At 42.7% G+C, this 19576-nt stretch overlaps 1 protein-coding gene and 1 long non-coding RNA gene across 3 annotated transcripts in view; one reads left to right on the forward strand and one right to left on the reverse strand.

Moving 5' to 3' along the window:
- Positions 1-13869, reverse strand: part of LOC112228272 — a 28268-nt gene extending 14399 nt beyond the window's left edge. For both annotated transcript variants that reach the window (XR_002950022.2, XR_002950021.2), the window contains exons 1-2: positions 13760-13869; positions 7295-7394 (exon numbers count right to left, since the gene is read on the reverse strand). This is a non-coding gene — a long non-coding RNA (uncharacterized LOC112228272). The remainder of the gene's footprint in view (positions 1-7294; positions 7395-13759) is intronic.
- Positions 13870-15562: 1693 nt separating this feature from the next.
- Positions 15563-18927, forward strand: LOC112228271 (early growth response protein 1). The gene is made up of 2 exons (XM_024393447.2): positions 15563-16228; positions 16633-18927. The coding sequence occupies exons 1-2, from the start codon at positions 16018-16020 to the stop codon at positions 17940-17942; spliced, it is 1521 nt and encodes a 506-aa protein (XP_024249215.1). The 5' UTR covers positions 15563-16017; the 3' UTR covers positions 17943-18927.
- Positions 18928-19576: the final 649 nt, after the last annotated feature.

Raw genomic sequence — 19576 nt, forward strand, 5'->3', positions numbered from 1 at the left:
AACATTATATAGAGAGAGAGAGAGACCCAGTGACCGATACAGAGCTGGCCCTCAGTAGTAAAGCCTGTTATAACTAACATTATATATATATATATATATATAGAGAGAGAGAGACCCAGTGACCGATACAGAGCTGGCCCTCAGTAGTAAAGCCTGTTAAAAGGAAAAGGGAAGAATGGAGAGGCTGAAAATAGAAAGAGTTATATCCTTCTACGTCTGAATGGGGGTCTGTGAAAACAGCCAATTGTAGCTGGGAACTGTTGTTGACTGCCTCACCCCTTCTGTGGGCTCCTTAGCATTCCTCACCACTTCTGTGGGCTCATTAGCCTTCCTCACCACTGCTGTGGGCTCCTTAGCCTTCCTCACCACTTCTGTGGACTCCTTAGCCTTCCTCACCACTGCTGTGGGCTCCTTAGCCTTCCTCACCACTTCTGTGGGCTCCTTAGCCTTCCTCGCCACTTCTGTGGGCTCATTAGCCTTCCTCACCACTTCTGTGGGCTCATTAGCCTTCCTCACCACTTCTGTGGGCTCATTAGCCTTCCTCACCACTGCTGTGGGCTCCTTAGCCTTCCTCACCACTGCTGTGGGCTCATTAGCCTTCCTCACCACTTCTGGGGGCTATTAGCCTTCCTCACCACTGCTGTGGGCTCCTTAGCCTTCCTCACCACTTCTGTGGGCTCATTAGCCTTCCTCACCACTTCTGTGGGCTCATGAGCATTTCTCACCACTTCTGTGGGCTCATTAGCCTTTCTCACCACTTCTGTGAGCTCATTAGCCTTCCTCCGATGTGGAACGATCCACTGGGCTCTCAACTGGGCCTGACACACATGAGCACTGTAAAACTCAAGACAGCTGAGCGATCACCAACTTATTAACTAACCTTATCGCTATTCTAAAGTCAGAACACAGACGTCCTTTGATACAAGGGCTTTGCTAAGAATAATAACACCAATTGAAATAGGATACAGATAAATATGAATGGGAGTATGCAGACACTCCCACGATATCAATAGAAATCAAGGAGATAGTGTGACAACACGCTGGCCTCATAATAAATAAATAACTATGTGAAGTAGTAGCACTGTGCAGTAGACTATTCTTTACATCTAGATTCAGAGTAGTGTTATGTTGACCATCAATCAGTCCTGGCCTGGAGGGGTACTGCTGTACAGTAGAGAGGCCCGACTGACCGCATGCCAATGGCTAACTTACTGATATACAGTAAGCCCTGGTCTGTGTGATTCACTGAGGACTGTGCACGGGCAGCTCATCTACATTATGGCCCTCTTGGAAGAGCTCCAGTACGCTGTCCCTCTCTAGCAAATCACATGGTCTTTACTGGGCCTGTTTAATGACAAACAGTGGGGAGTTATTTCCTTATTGATGTGAATATCACTTATCCAGTCAGACATCCTCTGAATAGGACCAGTGATAATCAGGAGTGATAATCAGGCTCCCTTTGTCACAAGGCTTTTCTGATCTTAACTTTGTGAGTAATATGTGAATTTACATTTTGACTTTTTGGTTTCACTCTGTGTGTTCTTTCCTAGAAATAGATAAATCATTGACAACTCAGTATGAAGAAAGAAAGAACACAATAGGTACAATTGTCCATCCAAGGGCATGTTGGTCCATAATTAATAAAATCAACATAAAGCTCAAATGTATTAAGTGGAAGTCTATACATCTGATTCTCTTACAGCACAGCAACCACTCCTTCTAGTCCAATAAGTGTCTGTTTGTTTCCTGGAATAGTCGTTACATTAAGTTCAAAAAGACTACAAAAGACAAGGCAGAAAGATCACTCGATCAGCATTGGGAGATTACATCTGTTGAGAACTATAACACTCAAGAGATGTGTAATGTGAAAGCTCAGTTGTGGGTGATAGAACGAAAGGGAAAAGGCTGTGCTCATACATTTGACTCTGGTCTGGTATTCCGCTGTGACAACACGGAGAGCAGGAAACATCATCACTTCCTGTTTTGTGAACTCTGGTACAATGTAAAACGTTAAGACGAAATGTGATGCAGATTATCTCAGATGGAACCCCCCGCCCCCGCCCCATTAGACTGTACCATGTCACGTCTATTCTCTTTTTAGCAATGCTCCATAATGACCAATAATGTGTAATGTTTGCAATTATCCTTAATGATCATCATTGTGCAGGGAACTTATTTACGAGGCCTTATTTATGATGAGTTCAAAATAGATTTCTATTAAGAAAAATACCCTGTTCATATGACGTGGATACCATGGAGACTGGTAATGCTCCCTACTATGGTAACCATTTGAAGTGATTATATAGGCCTGCAGAGTTCTCTCTAAGGTCTTCGAAAGCCAAGTTAACAAACACATCACCGACCATTTTGAATACCACCGCTATTCTCCGCTATGCAATCTGGTCTCCGAGCTGGTCATGGGTGCACCTCAGCCACGCTCAAGGTCCTAAACGATATCATAACCGCCATTGATAAAAGACAATACTGTGCAGCCGCATTCATCGACCTGGCCAAGGCTTTCGACTCTGTCAATCATCACATTCTTATCGGCAGACTCAACAGCCTTGATTTCTCAAATGACTGCCTCGCCTGGTTCACCAACTACTTCTCAGAGTTCAGTGTGTTAAATCGGAGGGCCTGTTGTCCGGACCTCTGGGAGTGTCTATGGGGGTGCCACAGGGTTCAATTCTCGGGCCGACTCTTCTCTCTGTATACACCAATGATGTCGCTCTTGCTGCTGGTGATTCTCTGATCCACCTCTATGCAGACGACACCATTCTGTATACCTCTGGCCCCTCTTTGGACACTGTGTTAACAAACCTCCAGATGAGCTTCAATGCCATACAACTCTCCTTCCGTGGCCTCCAACGGCTCTTAAATGCAAGTACAATTAAATGCATGCTTTTCAACCGATCGCTACCTGCACCTGCCCACCCGTCCAGCATCCCTAAAATCAAATCAAATCAATTTTTATTTGTCACATACACATGGTTAGCAGATGTTAATGCGAGTGTAGCGAAATGCTTGTGCTTCTAGTTCCGACAATGCAGTAATAACGAACAAGTAATCTAACTAACAATTCCAAAAAAAACTACTGTCTTATACACAGTGTAAGGGGATAAAGAATATGTACATAAGGATATATGAATGAGTGATGGTACAGAGCAGCATAGGCAAGATACAGTAGATGTTATCGAGTACAGTATATACATATGAGATGAGTATGTAAACCAAGTGGCATAGTTTAAGTGGCTAGTGATACATGTATTACATAAGGATGCAGTCGATGATATAGAGTACAGTATCTACGTATGCATATGAGATGAATAATGTAGGGTAAGTAACATTATATAAGGTAGCATTGTTTAAAGTGGCTAGTGATATATTTACATCATTTCCCATCAATTCCCATTATTAAAGTGGCTGGAGTAGAGTCAGTGTCATTGACAGTGTGTTGGCAGTAGCCACTCAATGTTAGTGGTGGCTGTTTAACAGTCTGATGGCCTTGAGATAGAAGCTGTTTTTCAGTCTCTCGGTCCCAGCTTTGATGCACCTGTACTGACCTCGCCTTCTGGATGACAGCGGGGTGAACAGGCAGTGGCTCGGGTGGTTGATGTCCTTGATGATCTTTATGGCCTTCCTGTAGCATCGGGTGGTGTAGGTGTCCTGGAGGGCAGGTAGTTTGCCCCCGGTGATGCGTTGTGCAGACCTCACTACCCTCTGGAGAGCCTTACGGTTGAGGGCGGTGCAGTTGCCATACCAGGCGGTGATACAGCCCGCCAGGATGCTCTCGATTGTGCATCTGTAGAAGTTTGTGAGTGCTTTTGGTGACAAGCCGAATTTCTTCAGCCTCCTGAGGTTGAAGAGGCGCTGCTGCGCCTTCCTCACGATGCTGTCTGTGTGAGTGGACCAATTCAGTTTGTCTGTGATGTGTATGCCGAGGAACTTAAAACTTGCTACCCTCTCCACTACTGTTCCATCGATGTGGATGGGGGGTGTTCCCTCTGCTGATTCCTGAAGTCCACAATCATCTCCTTAGTTTTGTTGACGTTGAGTGTGAGGTTATTTTCCTGACACCATACTCCGAGGGCCCTCACCTCCTCCCTGTAGGCCGTCTCGTCGTTGTTGGTAATCAAGCCTACCACTGTTGTGTCGTCCGCAAACTTGATGATTGAGTTGGAGGCGTGCATGGCCACGCAGTCGTGGGTGAACAGGGAGTACAGGAGAGGGCTCAGAACGCACCCTTGTGGGGCCCCAGTGTTGAGGATCAGCGGGGAGTGGTTCTGACTTAGAATATGTGGACAACTACAAATATCTAGGTGTCTGGTTAGACTGTAAACTCTCGTTCCAGACTCACATTAAGCATCTCCAATCCAAAAGTAAATCTAGAATTGGCTTCCTATTTCGCAACAAAGCATCCTTCACAAATGCTGCCAAACATACCCTTGTAAAACTGACCATCCTACCGATCCTTGACTTCGGCAATGTCATTTACAGAATTGCCTCCAACTCTCAACTCAGCAAATTGGATGCAGTCTATCACAGTGCCATCCGTTCTGTCACCAAAGCCCCATATACTGGCCACCACTGCGACCTGTATGCTCTCGTTGGCTGGCCCTCGCTTCATATTTGTTGCCAAACCCACTGGCTCCAGATCATCTATAAGTCTTTGCTAGGTAAAGCCCCGCCTTATCTCAGATCACTGGTCACCATAGCAGCACCCACTCGTAGCAAACGCTACAGCAAGTATATTTCACTGGTCACCCCCAAAGCCTATTACTCTATTGGCTGCCTTTCCTTCCAGTTCTCTGCTGCCAATGACTGGAACAAATTGCAAAAATCCCTGAAGCCAGAGACTCATATCTCCCTCACTAACTTTAAGCATCAGCTGTCTGAGCAGCTCACAGATCATTTCACCTGTACATAGCCCATCTGTAAATAGCCCATCCAATCTACCTCATCCCCATATTGTTATTATTATTTTTTTGCTCCTTTGCACTCCAGTATTTCTACTTGCACATTCATCTTCTGCACATCTATCACTCCAGTGTTTAATTGCTAAATTGTAATTACTTCGCCACTACGGCCTATGTATTGCCTTACCTCCCTAATCTTACCTCATTTGTACACACTGTATATATATTTTTTCTATTGTGTTATTGACTGTACGTTTTTTTATTCCATGTGTAATTCTGTGTTGTTGTTTGTGTCGCACTGCTTTGCTTTATCTTGGCCAGGTCGCAGTTGTAAATGAGAACTTGTTCTCGACTAGCCTACCTGGTTCAATAAAGGTTAAATAAAAATAAAAATAAAAAACTTGCACAGTGAATCGACCTCAGTGCATTTTTAATATAGTACGGTTTCTGCCAACATGGTGACATCCTGTAGCTGAGCCAATGCAAACACACTAGACACTTGACTAGTCTGACTGATGTTCATGTGTTTTACGTAGAGCTGCAGAAGATGGAGAGCCGAGAGTGAGCCTGCAACAGGGAGAAGTCCTGTCAGCGAGGGAAAGCTCTCCTCTCTCTCTTATCTGCTGCACTTTATGGGCCGTTGCCATGGGGACACAATGATGCTAAGGAGAGGGAGGGAAGGGATTCTCGCCTCCGCCCAAACCAAAAGAGGAAAATACCACAACAATTTACTGGTCTTAAGCAATGATGTACCACACCTATATGTATTTTACACTTGCATCTTCCCTTACTCCCATCTCTTATCTGAAATACTGGCCTGCATGATTTAACTTCACATTATATCAAATCAAAGTTTATTGGTTGCATACACAGTTTTACAGATGTTAGGTGCAGCGAAATGGTTATGTTTTTAGCTCCAACATTGCAGGAATATCTAGCAATACAATAACAATGCACACATAATCTAAAAGTTACAAAAAATAACAAGAAATTAAGACATATCAGAATTAGCAATATCAGAGTTCGGAATATACATAAATATATATGAATGTGAATGGTGTGTATTGACCAATGATGTATATAAACCCTGGATTGCTGATGCTATGTATTGGCCATTAAGAGGCTTTGAAGCCAACGGTCGGCCATATTGGTACTCCCCAGTAGAAGCAGTGCTCCATAGGAATGAATGGAATTCTACAGTAAGGCTCTCCAGAGGGTAGTGAGGTCTGCACAACGCATCACCGGGGGCAAACTACCTGCCCTCCAGGACACCTACACCACCCGATGTCACAGGAAGGCCATAAAGATCATCAAGGACAACAACCACCCAAGCCACTGCCTGTTCACCCCGCTATCATCCAGAAGGCGAGGTCAGTACAGGTGCATCAAAGCTGGGACCGAGAGACTGAAAAACAGCTTCTATCTCAAGGCCATCAGACTGTTAAACAGCCACCACTAACATTGAGTGGCTGCTGCCAACACACTGACTCAACTCCAGCCACTTTAATAATGGGAATTGATGGGAAATGATGTAAAATATATCACTAGCCACTTTAAACAATGCTACCTTATATCATGTTTACATACCCTACATTATTCATCTCATATGTATACGTATATACTGTACTCTATATCATCTACTGCATCCTTATGTATTACATGTATCACTAGCCACTTTAACTATGCCACTTTGTTTACATACTCATCTCATATGTATATACTGCACTCGATACCATCTACTGCATCTTGCCTATGCTGCTCTGTACCATCACTCATTCATATATCCTTATGTACATATTCTTTATCTCCTTACACTTGTGTGTATAAGACAGTAGTTTTGGAATTGTTAGCTAGATTACTTGTTGGTTATTACTGCATTGTCGGAACTAGAAGCACAAGCATTTCGCTACACTCGCACTAACTAACTATCTGCTAACCATGTGTATGTGACAAATAAAATTTGATTTGATTTGATAAATGTTTCAAGGACAACATTACATGTATTTAAAGCTGCAATATGTAACTTTTTGGGCGACTCAACCAAATTCACATAGAAATGTGTATTATAGATCTGTCATTCTCATTGAAAGCAAGTCTAATAAGTGATAGATTGGTTCTACTGTACGTGTGCAATTTCTATGCTTCCCATTCCCATTTTTGTATTGTGGCTTTTACTTTTGGTTTTGCACACCAGCTTCAAACAGCTGAAAATACAATATTTTTGGTAATGGAAAAGATATTTAGATGGTACAATGATTCTATACACTATGCTATACCATACATAAACTGAAATTAGGCAAACTATTCCCATTTTTGCAGCCAGGAAACGGCGGAGTGATTGGCTCTAACCAATAGTGCAAAAAAGGTTATTTCTTCACCTTCTAGACGTTGAACAGGGTATGGCTCGGATGGTTGAGGTCCTTGATGATCTTCTTGGCCTTTCTGTGACACTGAGTGCTGTAGATGTCCTGGAGGGAACTTAATAGATGATTACTGTTCAGAAAACTATCAGAAACCTATTGCATCGGCAAAATGCTGTACATTTACTCACATACAAAGAATTCGGAAAGTATTCATTTTGTTACGTTTACAGCCCTATTCGAAAATGAATAAAATAAAATAAAATTCTCATCAATTTACACAATTTTAGATTTTTTTGCAAATGTATTACAAATAGAAAACAGAAATACCTTATTTACATAAGTATTCAGACCCTTTGCTATTAGACTTAAGCTCAGGTGCATCCTTTTTCCATTGATCACCCTTGAGATGTTTCTACAACTTGATTGGAGTTCACCTGTTGAAAATTCAAATGATTGGACATGATTTGGAAAGGAACACACCTGTCTATAAGGTCCCACAGTTGACAGTGTCAGAGCAAAAACCAAGTCATGAGGTCGAAGGAATTGTTTGTCAAGAGCTCCAAGACAGGATTGTGTCGAGACACAGATCTGGGGAAGGGTACCAAAACAGTGGCCTCCATCATTCTTAACTGGAAGAACTACCAAGAAGACTTCCTAGAGCTGGCTGCCTGGCCAAACTGAGCAATCAGAGGACAAGGGCCTTGATCAGGGATGTGACCAAGAACCCAATGGTCAATATGACAAAGCTCCCGAAGTCCTCTGTGGAGATGGGAGAACCTTCCAGAAGGACAACCATCTCTGCAGCACTCCACCTATCAGGCCTTTATGGTAGAGTGGCCAGACGGAAGCCACTCCTCAGTAAAAGGCACATGGCAGTCCGCTTGGAGTTTGCCAAAAGACACCTAAAGGACTCTCAGACCATGAGAAACAATATTCTCTGGTCTGATGAAAACAAGATTGAACTCTTTGGCCTGAATGCCAAGCGTCACATCTGGAAGAAACCTGGCACCATCCCTACGGTGAAGCATGGTGGTGGTAGCATCATGCTGTGGGGATGTTTTTCAGCGGCAGGGACTGGGAGACTAGTCAGGATCGAGGGGAAATATGAATGGAGCAAAGTACAGAGAGATCCCTGATGAAAACCTGCTCCAGAGTGCTCAGGACCTCAGACTGGGCAAAGGTTCACCTTTCATCAGGACAACGACCCTAAGCACACAGCCAAGACAACCCAGAAGTGGCTTCGGGACAAGTCTCTGAATGTCCTTGAGTGGCCCGGCCAGAGCCTGGACATGATCCCGATCGAACATCTCTGGAGAGACCTGAAAATAGCTGTGCAGCGACGCTCTCCATCCAACCTGACAGAGCCTGAGAAGATCTGCAGAGAAGAATGGGAGAAACTTCCCAAATACAGGTGTGCCAACCTTGTAGCGTCATACCCAAGAAGACTTGAGGCTGTAATTACTGCCAAAGGTGCTTCAACAAAGTACTGAGGAAAGGGTCTGAATATTTATGTAAATGTTATATTTCCATTTTTCTTTCTTTTTAATACATTTGCAAAAATGTATAAAACCTGTTGTTGCTTTGTCATTATGAGGTATTGTGTGTAGATTGATGAGGGGGAAAAAACTATTTAATCCATTTTAGAACTCCAGAGGCTGTATAGACTAATGGCAGGCAGGCTGGATAGACTAATGCTTGAGAGTGAATCCCTGGACTGGACCCGAGTCAGAAAGTAGGACAGATGACATAACAACCTTTGGGTTAGGGTTATTGTGCACAGCGCATTTGGGCGGAAGTGTCTAGGAACGAGATTAGTCACGTAGCAGCCTACTGCAGAAACTAACCTATTAGTCCAGCAGATATACCCAAATATATCCAAGATCATGCACTTCATGATAAAAGTATCAAACTTGGTACATTATTACTAGATACTTTAAGGAACATTTTAAAGATTGGAGGCAGTCTGGAAAACTTGGCAGTCAACCAGGGTGGCCATTTTAATAAAATGGCTGCCATTCTGATTTTCTTTTAGAAGAAAATAGGGTAAAATAATTCCAAACAAAATCAATATGACTTTTTAATGTTATCTACCCACTAAATAAACCTTAATTGGGGTTCATATTGAGGTCATTTTGATGATAGTCCAGCTACTAAACCAAAAAAAATGGCATGTCTTAAGAAGTATTTTTTGGCTATAGTGCTTCCAGAGGCAGTTTGGAACTCGGTAGCGGGTGATGCAACTGAGGACAGAAGATTTTTACACACTAAATGCTTCAGCACTCGGTGGTCCCATTCTCTGTGCGCTTGTGCGGTCTACCACTTTGTGGCTGAGCCTAGATTGTTTCCACTTCACAATAACAGCACTTACAGTTGACTGGGACAGATTTAGCAGGGCAGAAATTTGACGAACGGACTTGTTGGAAATGTGACATCATATGATGGTGCCACGTTGAAAATAAATGAATTCTTAAGTAAGGCCAGTCTACTGCCAATGTTTGTCTATGGAGATTGCATGGCTGTGTGTTTGATTTTATACACCTGTTTTATACAACAACGGGTGTGGCTGAAATAGTAGAATCCGCTAATTTGAAGGGATGTCCACATACTTTTGTATATATACAGTAGTGTATAATATTCTGTTTTGTGTCAATTTTAAGAAATGTGACAGGAAACCTGCCCTGTACACTCTTAGAAAAAGGTTTCCAAAAAGTTTCTTCCGCTGTCCATATAGAAGAACCCTTTTTGGTTCCAAGTAGAAACCTTTTTGGTTCCAGGTAGAAGTCTTTGTAAAGTGTTCTAGATGGAACTCAAAAAGGGTTCTACCTGGAACCAAAAGGGTTCTACCTGGACCCAAAAGCATTCTACCTGGAACCAAAAAGGGTTCTTCAAAGGGTTCTCCTGTGGGGACAGCCGAAGAACACTTTTAGATTTTTTTTTTCTAAGTGTACACATCACTTTAGGTAAAATCCCATAGGAATGCATTACGTCAAGCAGAAAGACTGGTAACCCATGATAACAAAATGTTTTTATTATGAGACCTTTCAGCCTTCACAAGTAATGAAAAGTCTAAATAAAGATATTTAGCTATAGCGTCATTGCAGATTTAACCTATCAGTGCTGTAGTATTATTTTTGGGGGTTCCAGAGAGCAAAATAGTTCATTTCATTTCTCAATCAATGTTTGATCTGTACCTACTGAATAATATAATTTTATATGCATAAAATGCATCATCCAAATGCAGTATCTGCATATGCCTACACATATTGTCAAAGACATGTTTGTATTTTTAATACCCTCAAACACCAAATTAGGCCTACATAATTTCAAAATATGCCATCAAGCACTTTCAATTGAAAAATTATAATTCTTCTTGTTTTACGGGTGAAATGTCCAAGCTGGATCTGAATGGCCAACCAAAACCAATTGATCTCACTCAGTTTCATGGGAATATGCATTTAAATCTGCTTGAGTGAGAGTGGCGGCAGGGTAGCCTAGTGGTTAGAGTGTTGGACTAGTAACCGGAAGGTTGCAAGTTCAAACCCCTGAGCTGACAATGTACAAATCTGTTGTTCTGCCCCTGAACAGGCCTAGGTTGTCATTGAAAATAAGAATTTGTTCTTAACTGACTTGCCTAGTTAAATAAAGGTAAAAAACATTGAGGTAAAGCATGGTGCATGCTGCATCATGAGAAAAAAATGATGTGGCAGACTGCTACCCCTAGGCAAGTCAGTTAAGAACAAATTCTTATTTTCAATGACGGCCTAGGAACAGTGGCCTCTCTGCTCCTATGCATGCCTGTTCAGCTCGGGGATATGAACTTGCAACCTTTCGGTCACTAGTCCAACGAGGGGTTCTGGAGAACACAATAAGTATGCTATATAAATGTATTTTTAAAATATTTTGTATAAAAGTGGTGAAAAAGTGTCCCTAAATTTCATCCAAATTTTCTGTATTTTACATTTATTAAACATTTAAAACTGTGAAATTAGTTTTCTCTAAAGTCTACAGATTGCAATGATAAATAATATGATATTCTGTATTTTGTCAATTTAAAAACATTAATTTGACAAGAAAATGTCACTCTACTTACTTCCCTGTACTTAGAATGTTGAAAATGGAACCATGGACATATGGCCATTCCAATAGAACTCTACCATTTTGAATGGGATGTATGGCTGATGCAAGCACTGTTCTGTTACATGTTATTGTATATATCATTATAATCCACAGATATTTTGAAATCATTAGAAGCATGCTGAAATGCGATCCTCTCAATCGAGGGATTTAACTATTTTTTAAATAATCTGTGATTTGGACAGTATTGGGCAATTTTTTTTTGTCATATCAAAAACATCTTTAAACATTTTAACATAAAAAAATACATACATGATCTATTTGATTATATTTTCCACACTATCTTGAACATCCTAAACCATCGATAGGCTTGAAGACTGATTGTTACAGGTTTTGGATTTTCCATTTATGTTTTGAGGTTAGACTTTTAACACGCTAGCACGTAGGGTGCAGTGATTGGTCCACCTTTTTGGTTCGCTTCCTATCTTTAAGTTTGGTGTGTGGTTTTTCTTTTGTTTCCCTCTTCTTGGCCAATTTTAGTGGGCGTTCATGGCGGGTGACTTTTATGTCCCAGTTGTTGCTAGTCAACTTTCAGTGGACACCACCATGAGTGTCTTTCAGAATCCCTCTGAAAAACCCACCTCTTTCATGTTGGTTGTTGGTCAGTCACTCTTTGTTAGTTCCCTCTTCTTTTTGACCGACAGTTTTCCTTTTCTTGCTGGGAAACGTAACAGCATGTTTCGGGACTTTGGTGACTAAGAAAGCTTTTTTTTTTTTTTAAACCTCTCCTTTTAGACTGAATGTGTCCATGTGTAGTTCATACATGCATAATATATGAGCAGAATTACTTTAAATTGGCCACAAAATCCGTATTTTGAACGTGACGGTTTTCTTGTAACTGTGCCCCACTATTTTCCCTACATTTCACCACATGTGGGCTAGACCACGTAATTTGGCACAGGTTTAACATTTTCTATTAAAATGAAGGATATGTACTGTATATGTGGCATATTTTGGCCATTATATTGTTTTCCATACCCCCTCAATTTAAGCAAATATTGGGCTGTATGTACCAATTACTTATGGAGATATGGCCATGCAAATCATGTCCAATATGCTGGTTGGTGGCCATATAGGAAATGGCCACCGGGGGGAGGAGGGGTAATGGACAAAATCTGTGATGGCATTACAGCCAAAACTACATCTTTATACATGCCCTAGCCATGTGAAATTTGGTGGGTCTATCACAAAGTCCACAGTCTGTTCGCATAGCCACTGGAATATGGTCAAAAGAATCTCAATATGACCCCTATTAAGGTCTTAAGAGTACTTTATAATCAGAATTACTGTCTATATCGTCTGTGGTGTTTATTTAGTGGGTATGTAACAGTTTAACTATCGTCCGTCCCGGGCTCGAACCAGGGACCCTCTGCACATGTAACGGATGTGAAACGGCTAGCTTAGTTAGCGGTGCGCGCTAAATAGCGTTTCAATCGGTGACATCACTTGCTCTGAGACCTTGAAGTAGTAGTTCCCCTTGCTCTGCAAGAGCCGCGGCTTTTGTGGAGCGATGGGTAACGATGCTTCGAGGGTGACTGTTGTTGATGTGTGCAGAGGGTCCCTGGTTCGCACCCGGGTATGGGCGAGGGGACGGTCTAAAGTTATACTGTTACATACACACCGACAACTGTTACCCACGAAGCATCATTACACATCGCGCCACAAAGGCCACGGCCCTTGCAGAGCAAGGGGAACAACTACTTCAGGTCTCAGAGCAAGTGACGTCACCGATTGAAACGCTATTAGCGCGCACCACTGCTAACTAGCTAGCCATTTCACATCGGTTACAGGTACACAATATTAAAAAGTCATTTTGATATTGTTTTAAATTATTTTACTCTATTTATCCTAATAGAAAGTCTGAATGGTGAACATTTTAATAAAATGGTTGACTGAAAGGCTTTCAAGACTGCACTCAATCTTTAAAATGTTCCTTAAGGTAACAATTATTAGTGTACCAAGTTTGATACTTTTATCATAAAGTGCACGATTATTTCACCTATCCACTGGACCACAAGGGAAGACTTCTGCCAGCCTCTAACTTCTTTCTCTTTTCATGCAGTCAAAAAACATTTGATGGCATTAGAAGAGATGTGACCGCTTTGTTTTGGCCTATTTTCCCATCGCAAACACAAAATCAAGGAAGTCTGCCAGGAACCTCTGACCCAGATAAACAGATTGAAATAGGGAGCATGCTCAGTTGAGACATCGCTGGTCGAAGGCTTTATTGCGCCCTCGGTTTGACTTCAGAGAACCGCCATAGAAAACAAAACAGGCAGAACAGAACAGATCTCTATCGGATCGATCACTGTTACTTGTGTTTAAAAAAAATAACATTTTACTCACATATTATCCTAAAGATTGCAGTAAAGATATATTTCAGCTCTTCATAATTCTTCCACTGTTTGAGCTATAAACGCGGGGCAACCCCCAGCACCACTTTCTCACCTAATCAGCATATTGCTCCCATGCAACAGTTGATAGTATCCAATAAATGGATAGTGCCGAGTAAGGGACTCTCGTGTATTGAACAAGAAAAAACCCCTCTGCAATAGAGTAGGATTTGGCACCCAATAGCGTACATAAAGAAAGCTTATGCGATCACAGGTTTAGTGATATACTGTACTGTATAATGAAATATTTTGTGTAACCTACAAATCTGCCATGAACAATTTAATGTAATACGCTTTGATTTGGGGACAAAGTGCCCAAGAATAGAATAAGCCACCTGATTTGCGCAAAACATTTGCACCACCTTGTACATCTCACAGTGCATATTTCATTGAGTGAGTCTTCCTAAAAATATATTGACATTTTGTGGAAGGAAATGTTTCTGCGGCCATTTAAATAAATTGACACATTTTACTTCTTAAAGTTTAGATTAAATATCATTGACCTGTCACCGAGCTGCGTGAAATGTCTTTGTGTTGTGATCTATTGCATTACGCTGCTGCTACTCTCTGTTTATCATATATGCATAGTCACTTTAACTATACATTCATGTACATACTACCTCAATTGGCCCGACCAACCAGTGCTCCAGCACATTGGCTAACTGGGCTATCTGCATTGTGTCCCACCACCCACCAACCCCTCTTTTACGCTACTGCTACTCTCTGTTCATCATATATGCATAGTCACTTTAACCATATCTACATGTACATACTACCTCAATCAGCCTGACTAACCGGTGTCTGTATGTAGCCTCGCTACTGTTATAGCCTCTCTACTGTATATAGCCTGTCTTTTTACTGTTGTTTTATTTCTTTACCTACCTATTGTTCACCTAATACATTTGTTGCACTATTGGTTAGAGCCTGTAAGTAAGCATTTCACTGTAAGGTGACCTGTTGTATTCAGCGCACATGACAAATAAACTTTGATTTGATTACAACAATTCTTTATTTTTAAAAGTAGCCTATTTACAATAATTCTCACTAGCATAGTTTTAATGGCCCCTTGGAATGTATGTGCATCAAATTCCACTCAACATTTCGTGACATTGACTGTATGTTTGTTTATTCCATGTGTAACTCTGTGTTGTTGTTTGTGTCACACTGCTTTGCTTTATCTTGGCCAGGTCACAGTTGTAAATGAGAACTTGTTCTCAACTAGCCTACCTGGTTAAATAAATCTGAAATAAACAAATAAAATCAGCATTGCTTTGGGTGCAGACATGAGTTATTTCCTCAAAACTTGCTGGATCTGAGCAGGTCTCGCACATTTATTGCCGAGCTCTGCTCAGTTTAGTATTACCCCCCTCCCCGGGAAATCGCCTAATAAGGACAAGGAAGTGGAAACCCACCGGAACTGATCCTTGTGAAGGCAAGACCTTATATGGCATGTCGTGGCTGGGGTTTCCGGCAATGGCGGTGCGCTGCATGGATAGGACGTGTGCATTTACTCCGAAAACCACGGCAAAGCAGCAGCAACCGTCGCGTATTTCTAGATTTTAAACTATTTTTGTTATAATATGCACCGTGTGAAATCTGTGAATATTGCAGAATATGTTGATAAACAGTCTCCAGCTCTCCCCATTTACTCCGACAAGCCTTCGGTGTCCTCAACTGCTCTGTCTAAATATGGTCTTCCTCCTGTCCTTATTTGGACATCTACGTCACGGCAAGAGGCTTTATAAAGTGGTGGGAATCCTCAGCCTAGTGAAACAGCCCTCGGAGTTTAACAGAGCTCATGTCAGTACAGAGCAGGAAGCACCCGTAGTACGTTAGCGAAATTATTCGTACCAAACACGTGAACTAAAAGCGAAAAAGTTCATCAAAAGGGAAAACACAACAATTACACATTTTTTTATTACAAATCGGGATAACTAGAAGAAAAAAAATGTTTTAATTCCTACCGTTATGGGAATGAATGAACCACAAGATCGTTATTGAAGACTGGGATCTTTTGCGAAATTGAATGCAGCAAAGTCTTGCAGATCTTACAGCATTGGATTCCTCAGACCATCCTCCTCAACAAGAGCAGCAGCAGCATATTCAGCTGGCTGGTAATCTCCTCTCACCTGAGACAAAAAGCTGCAGCGTCAGCTGCGTCTCCACCTCCTCTGTTTCTCCATACAGTCAGAGCACCGGCAGCACAGCACCATGGCTGCAGCCAAGACAGAGATGCTCCCCTCAGCCCTGCAGATCTCAGACCCACTGGGCTTCTCCTACTCTCCCATGGACAGCTACCCCAAGCTGGAGGAGATGATGTTGCTCCACTCAACAGGGACCCCCTTTCTGACTGCCTCTGCACCAGACGGTGTAGGCTTTGGTACCGGGGAGCCAGGAGACTCATACAACCATCTGACTGGAGGTAAGGGCTGCTCCAACTCCTAACTCTTTATGGTTTTATACATCATACACACTCAGAAATATACATGGCAATGCGCAAAATCAATGAGGTTGCATTTCAGTTTTGACATAGCCTGCAGTCTATGCAAAAAAATATGAATAAGCTAAGAGGTTTTGATAAATAATAAATAGCTTTACAAAATAATTATTACTATTATAGTGCTTAGAGCTATACTGGTATTTATTTTTTTGATGATTTAAATGATCTTGTAGTGTCAGCATTTGCTCCTAGTAACGCGATGTGGGGTATATTTTGTATGAGCCAGCAGGATTGTCCTGTGCCCCCCCCCCCAACAGCAGGGGGGGGGTCTGCCATCTGTAGAAAATGTCAAAGTCATGTTTAACGCTCGCTGTTTGTTCTTTCAGATACATTGCATGATATATCTATCGGCTGTGAGAAGTCTCTCATGGAGCAGACCTACTCAACCCCTCGCCTGCCTTCCGTCTCCTACACAGGGAGGTTCACCCTGGAGCCTGCAACCAGTTGCAGCAACAGCCTGTGGCCAGAGCCATTATACAGCCTGGTCAGTGGGCTAATGGGCATGTCCCAACCACCCACCTCAGCTGCCCCATGCTCCTCTGCTGCTCCGGTCAGCTCCTCCTCCCACACCGTGAGCTGGCCCATCCAAATCGGCGACACCAGCACCACCTACTGCAGCGTCAGCCCTGACCTCTTCCCTGACTCCAACCAGTCCTTTCCCAGCCCCTCAAACAGCTCAGTCCAGTACCCACCACCCGCCTACCCCAGCAGCAAGACATGCTCCTCCAACATGTCTCTGCCCATGATACCAGACTATCTATTTCCTCAGCAGCAGGGTGAGATCAGCTTGCTGCCCCCTGACCAGAAGCCTTTCCAGTGTCCGAGCATCCAGCAGCAGCTCTCCCTCACGCCCCTCTCCACCATCAAGGCTTTCGCCACACAGACTGGTTCTCAGGACCTGAAGGGCTCCTACCAGTCTCAGCTGGTGAAGCCTGGCTCTCAGGACCTGAAGGGCTCCTACCAGTCTCAGCTGGTGAAGCCCAGCCGCATGCGCAAGTACCCCAACCGCCAGTGCAAGACTCCGCCTCACGAGCGGCCCTACGCCTGCCCCGTGGAAACATGCGTCCGCCGATTCTCCCGTTCAGACGAGCTGACACGCCACATCCGCATCCACACGGGCCAGAAGCCTTTCCAGTGCCGCATCTGCATGCGCAACTTCAGCCGCAGTGACCACCTGACCACGCACATCCGCACGCACACGGGCGAGAAGCCCTTCCCCTGCGACATCTGCGGCCGCAAGTTTGCCCGCAGCGATGAACGAAAACGGCACACCAAGATCCACTTGAGGCAGAAGGACAAGAAGGTGGAGAAGGCAGGGTCCGCCCCCATGGCCATCCCTTCCCCAGTCTCAGGGTACTCCTCCCCCTCCACATCATACCCCTCTCCCAGCTCCTCATACCCCTCCCCAGTGCCGTCCTCATACCCCTCCCCAGTGCCCTCCTGCTACTCCTCCCCGGTGCACAGCTCCTATGGCTCCCCATCAGTCAACACCATGTACTCCTCAGCCTCCAGTACATTTCAAACGCACGTATCCACCTCGTACGGTTCCCCCACAAACATTTACAGCTCCCCTGTGGGCACTCCTCAGTCAGACCTGCAGTCCACCCTCTCTCCAAAGAACATTGACATCTACTAAGACTTTCATATCTTTACTTATCATTTATTTCTGTTTGAAAAGAACAAGCAAACATCATTGTTACCTTTTCGAAGGCACTTTTTCTCCCCCTGTGTTCGTACAGCACTTAAAGATCATGAAACCTGACCGATAGCGACAGAGGATGGAAAGGGAACAGTTTCTCTCTTCAACTCAACCCCAGTACTTCAACGAGTCTTCTGATATGTAGAGAGCAAAGGATATTAGGATTTTGGTGGGACTTTTTGATTCTGACAGCCTGAAATTCAAAAAGACTGATGATATGCAGACCGCACCGTGTATCAGTGTATCTGTGTCCTTTTTGACTTTGTAGATGATTGTTCTTTACATGGTATCATGGGAACTTGTTGGCACCATGTTTCTATGAATACGTTTTCTCGTATGTAGTAACAATGGTGAAACCACGTTTTATTGGAGACGTACTCGAGCATGTTTACTGTAAGACACATTTTGTTTCTATTGCTTTGTATATTACCCATTGGTACTCTCTTCCCTGTTCCTTTTTCAACATGGATTCATGAAAAAATAATTTTTAATTATTAACATTTTTTGTGCCTTTTTGTGAAGCTCAGCAAACTAAACTCTGTCTGTGATTTGGATGCGTTGCATCTGAAGTAGCCTTAGAATGTGAAGTGTATTCTTCACAGATTGTAAGGGATGATTTTGAGGGAACAGAGGTCATAGCTTACACAAGAATATAAGTGAAAAAAAATATATTTTTATAATTGAAAGCGTAAATATGTACATATTCAGCAGTCAAAATGTTGTTACCTACTGAGTAGGCATGGGATTTTTGCATGTTATTTACATGCAGTTCATTATTTTGTGGTTATTTGTAATTGTAAAACCAAGTGACTGTTTTTGGTTTCTAAAGACATTGAATGCGCATAACTGCCAAGGATATTGGTGTACATGATATCCTTTAAGAAAAGGGATATTAATAAAATATCAATATATTATGATAAAATTGAGTTTGTATTCAAATGTTCTATATCAATGTTTGCCTAATTTTAGCAGAGACGTACACTCAAATGAAACCTCCAAACGCACACATTAATCGTATTAGTTGAAAAGAAAATAATGTAATTTAAACTGAGCAAAAGCACATTAGTCCAGAATATGGCATTTTATGTCCAATACCACTAGATAATTTATAGAGCAGAAGCATCGTAGTGGCGGCCCTCTTCTCCTCCCTCGCTATCTGAGAGGAGTCCGACTGAGTGTTGTCGTGATGTGTGCTTCCCTGACGCTGGCTCTATCCCAAATGGCACCATATTCCCCAGGGCCCTGGTCAAAAGTAAGTAGTGTGATATACACAGTGCACAAAACATTAAGAACACCGGCTCTTTCCATGACAGACTGACCAGGTCAATCCAGGTGAAAGCTATGATCCCTTATTGATGTCACTTGTTAAATCCACTTCAATCAGTGTCGATGAAGGGGAGGAGACAGGTTAAAGAAGGATTTTTAAGCCTTGAGACAATTGAGACATGGATTTTGAATGTGTGCCATTCAGAGGGTGAATGGGGAAAGACAAAAGATTTCCGTGCCTTTGAACAGAGTACGGTAGTAGGTGCCAGGTGCAACACTGCTGGGAACTGCAACACTGCTTAGTT

The sequence above is a fragment of the Oncorhynchus tshawytscha genome, linkage group LG30 (assembly GCF_018296145.1).
Source record: "Oncorhynchus tshawytscha isolate Ot180627B linkage group LG30, Otsh_v2.0, whole genome shotgun sequence".
Classification (NCBI taxonomy): domain Eukaryota; kingdom Metazoa; phylum Chordata; class Actinopteri; order Salmoniformes; family Salmonidae; genus Oncorhynchus; species Oncorhynchus tshawytscha.

What these genes read in the sequence shown, in the direction of transcription:
- LOC112228271 (XM_024393447.2), top strand. Translation starts at nt 16,018, where the DNA reads ATGGCTGCAGCCAAGACAGAGATGCTCCCCTCAGCCCTGCAGATCTCA. An exon ending in ATACAACCATCTGACTGGAG is followed by an intron (nt 16,229 to 16,632) that starts GTAAGGGCTGCT and finishes TTGTTCTTTCAG; the next exon opens with ATACATTGCATGATATATCT.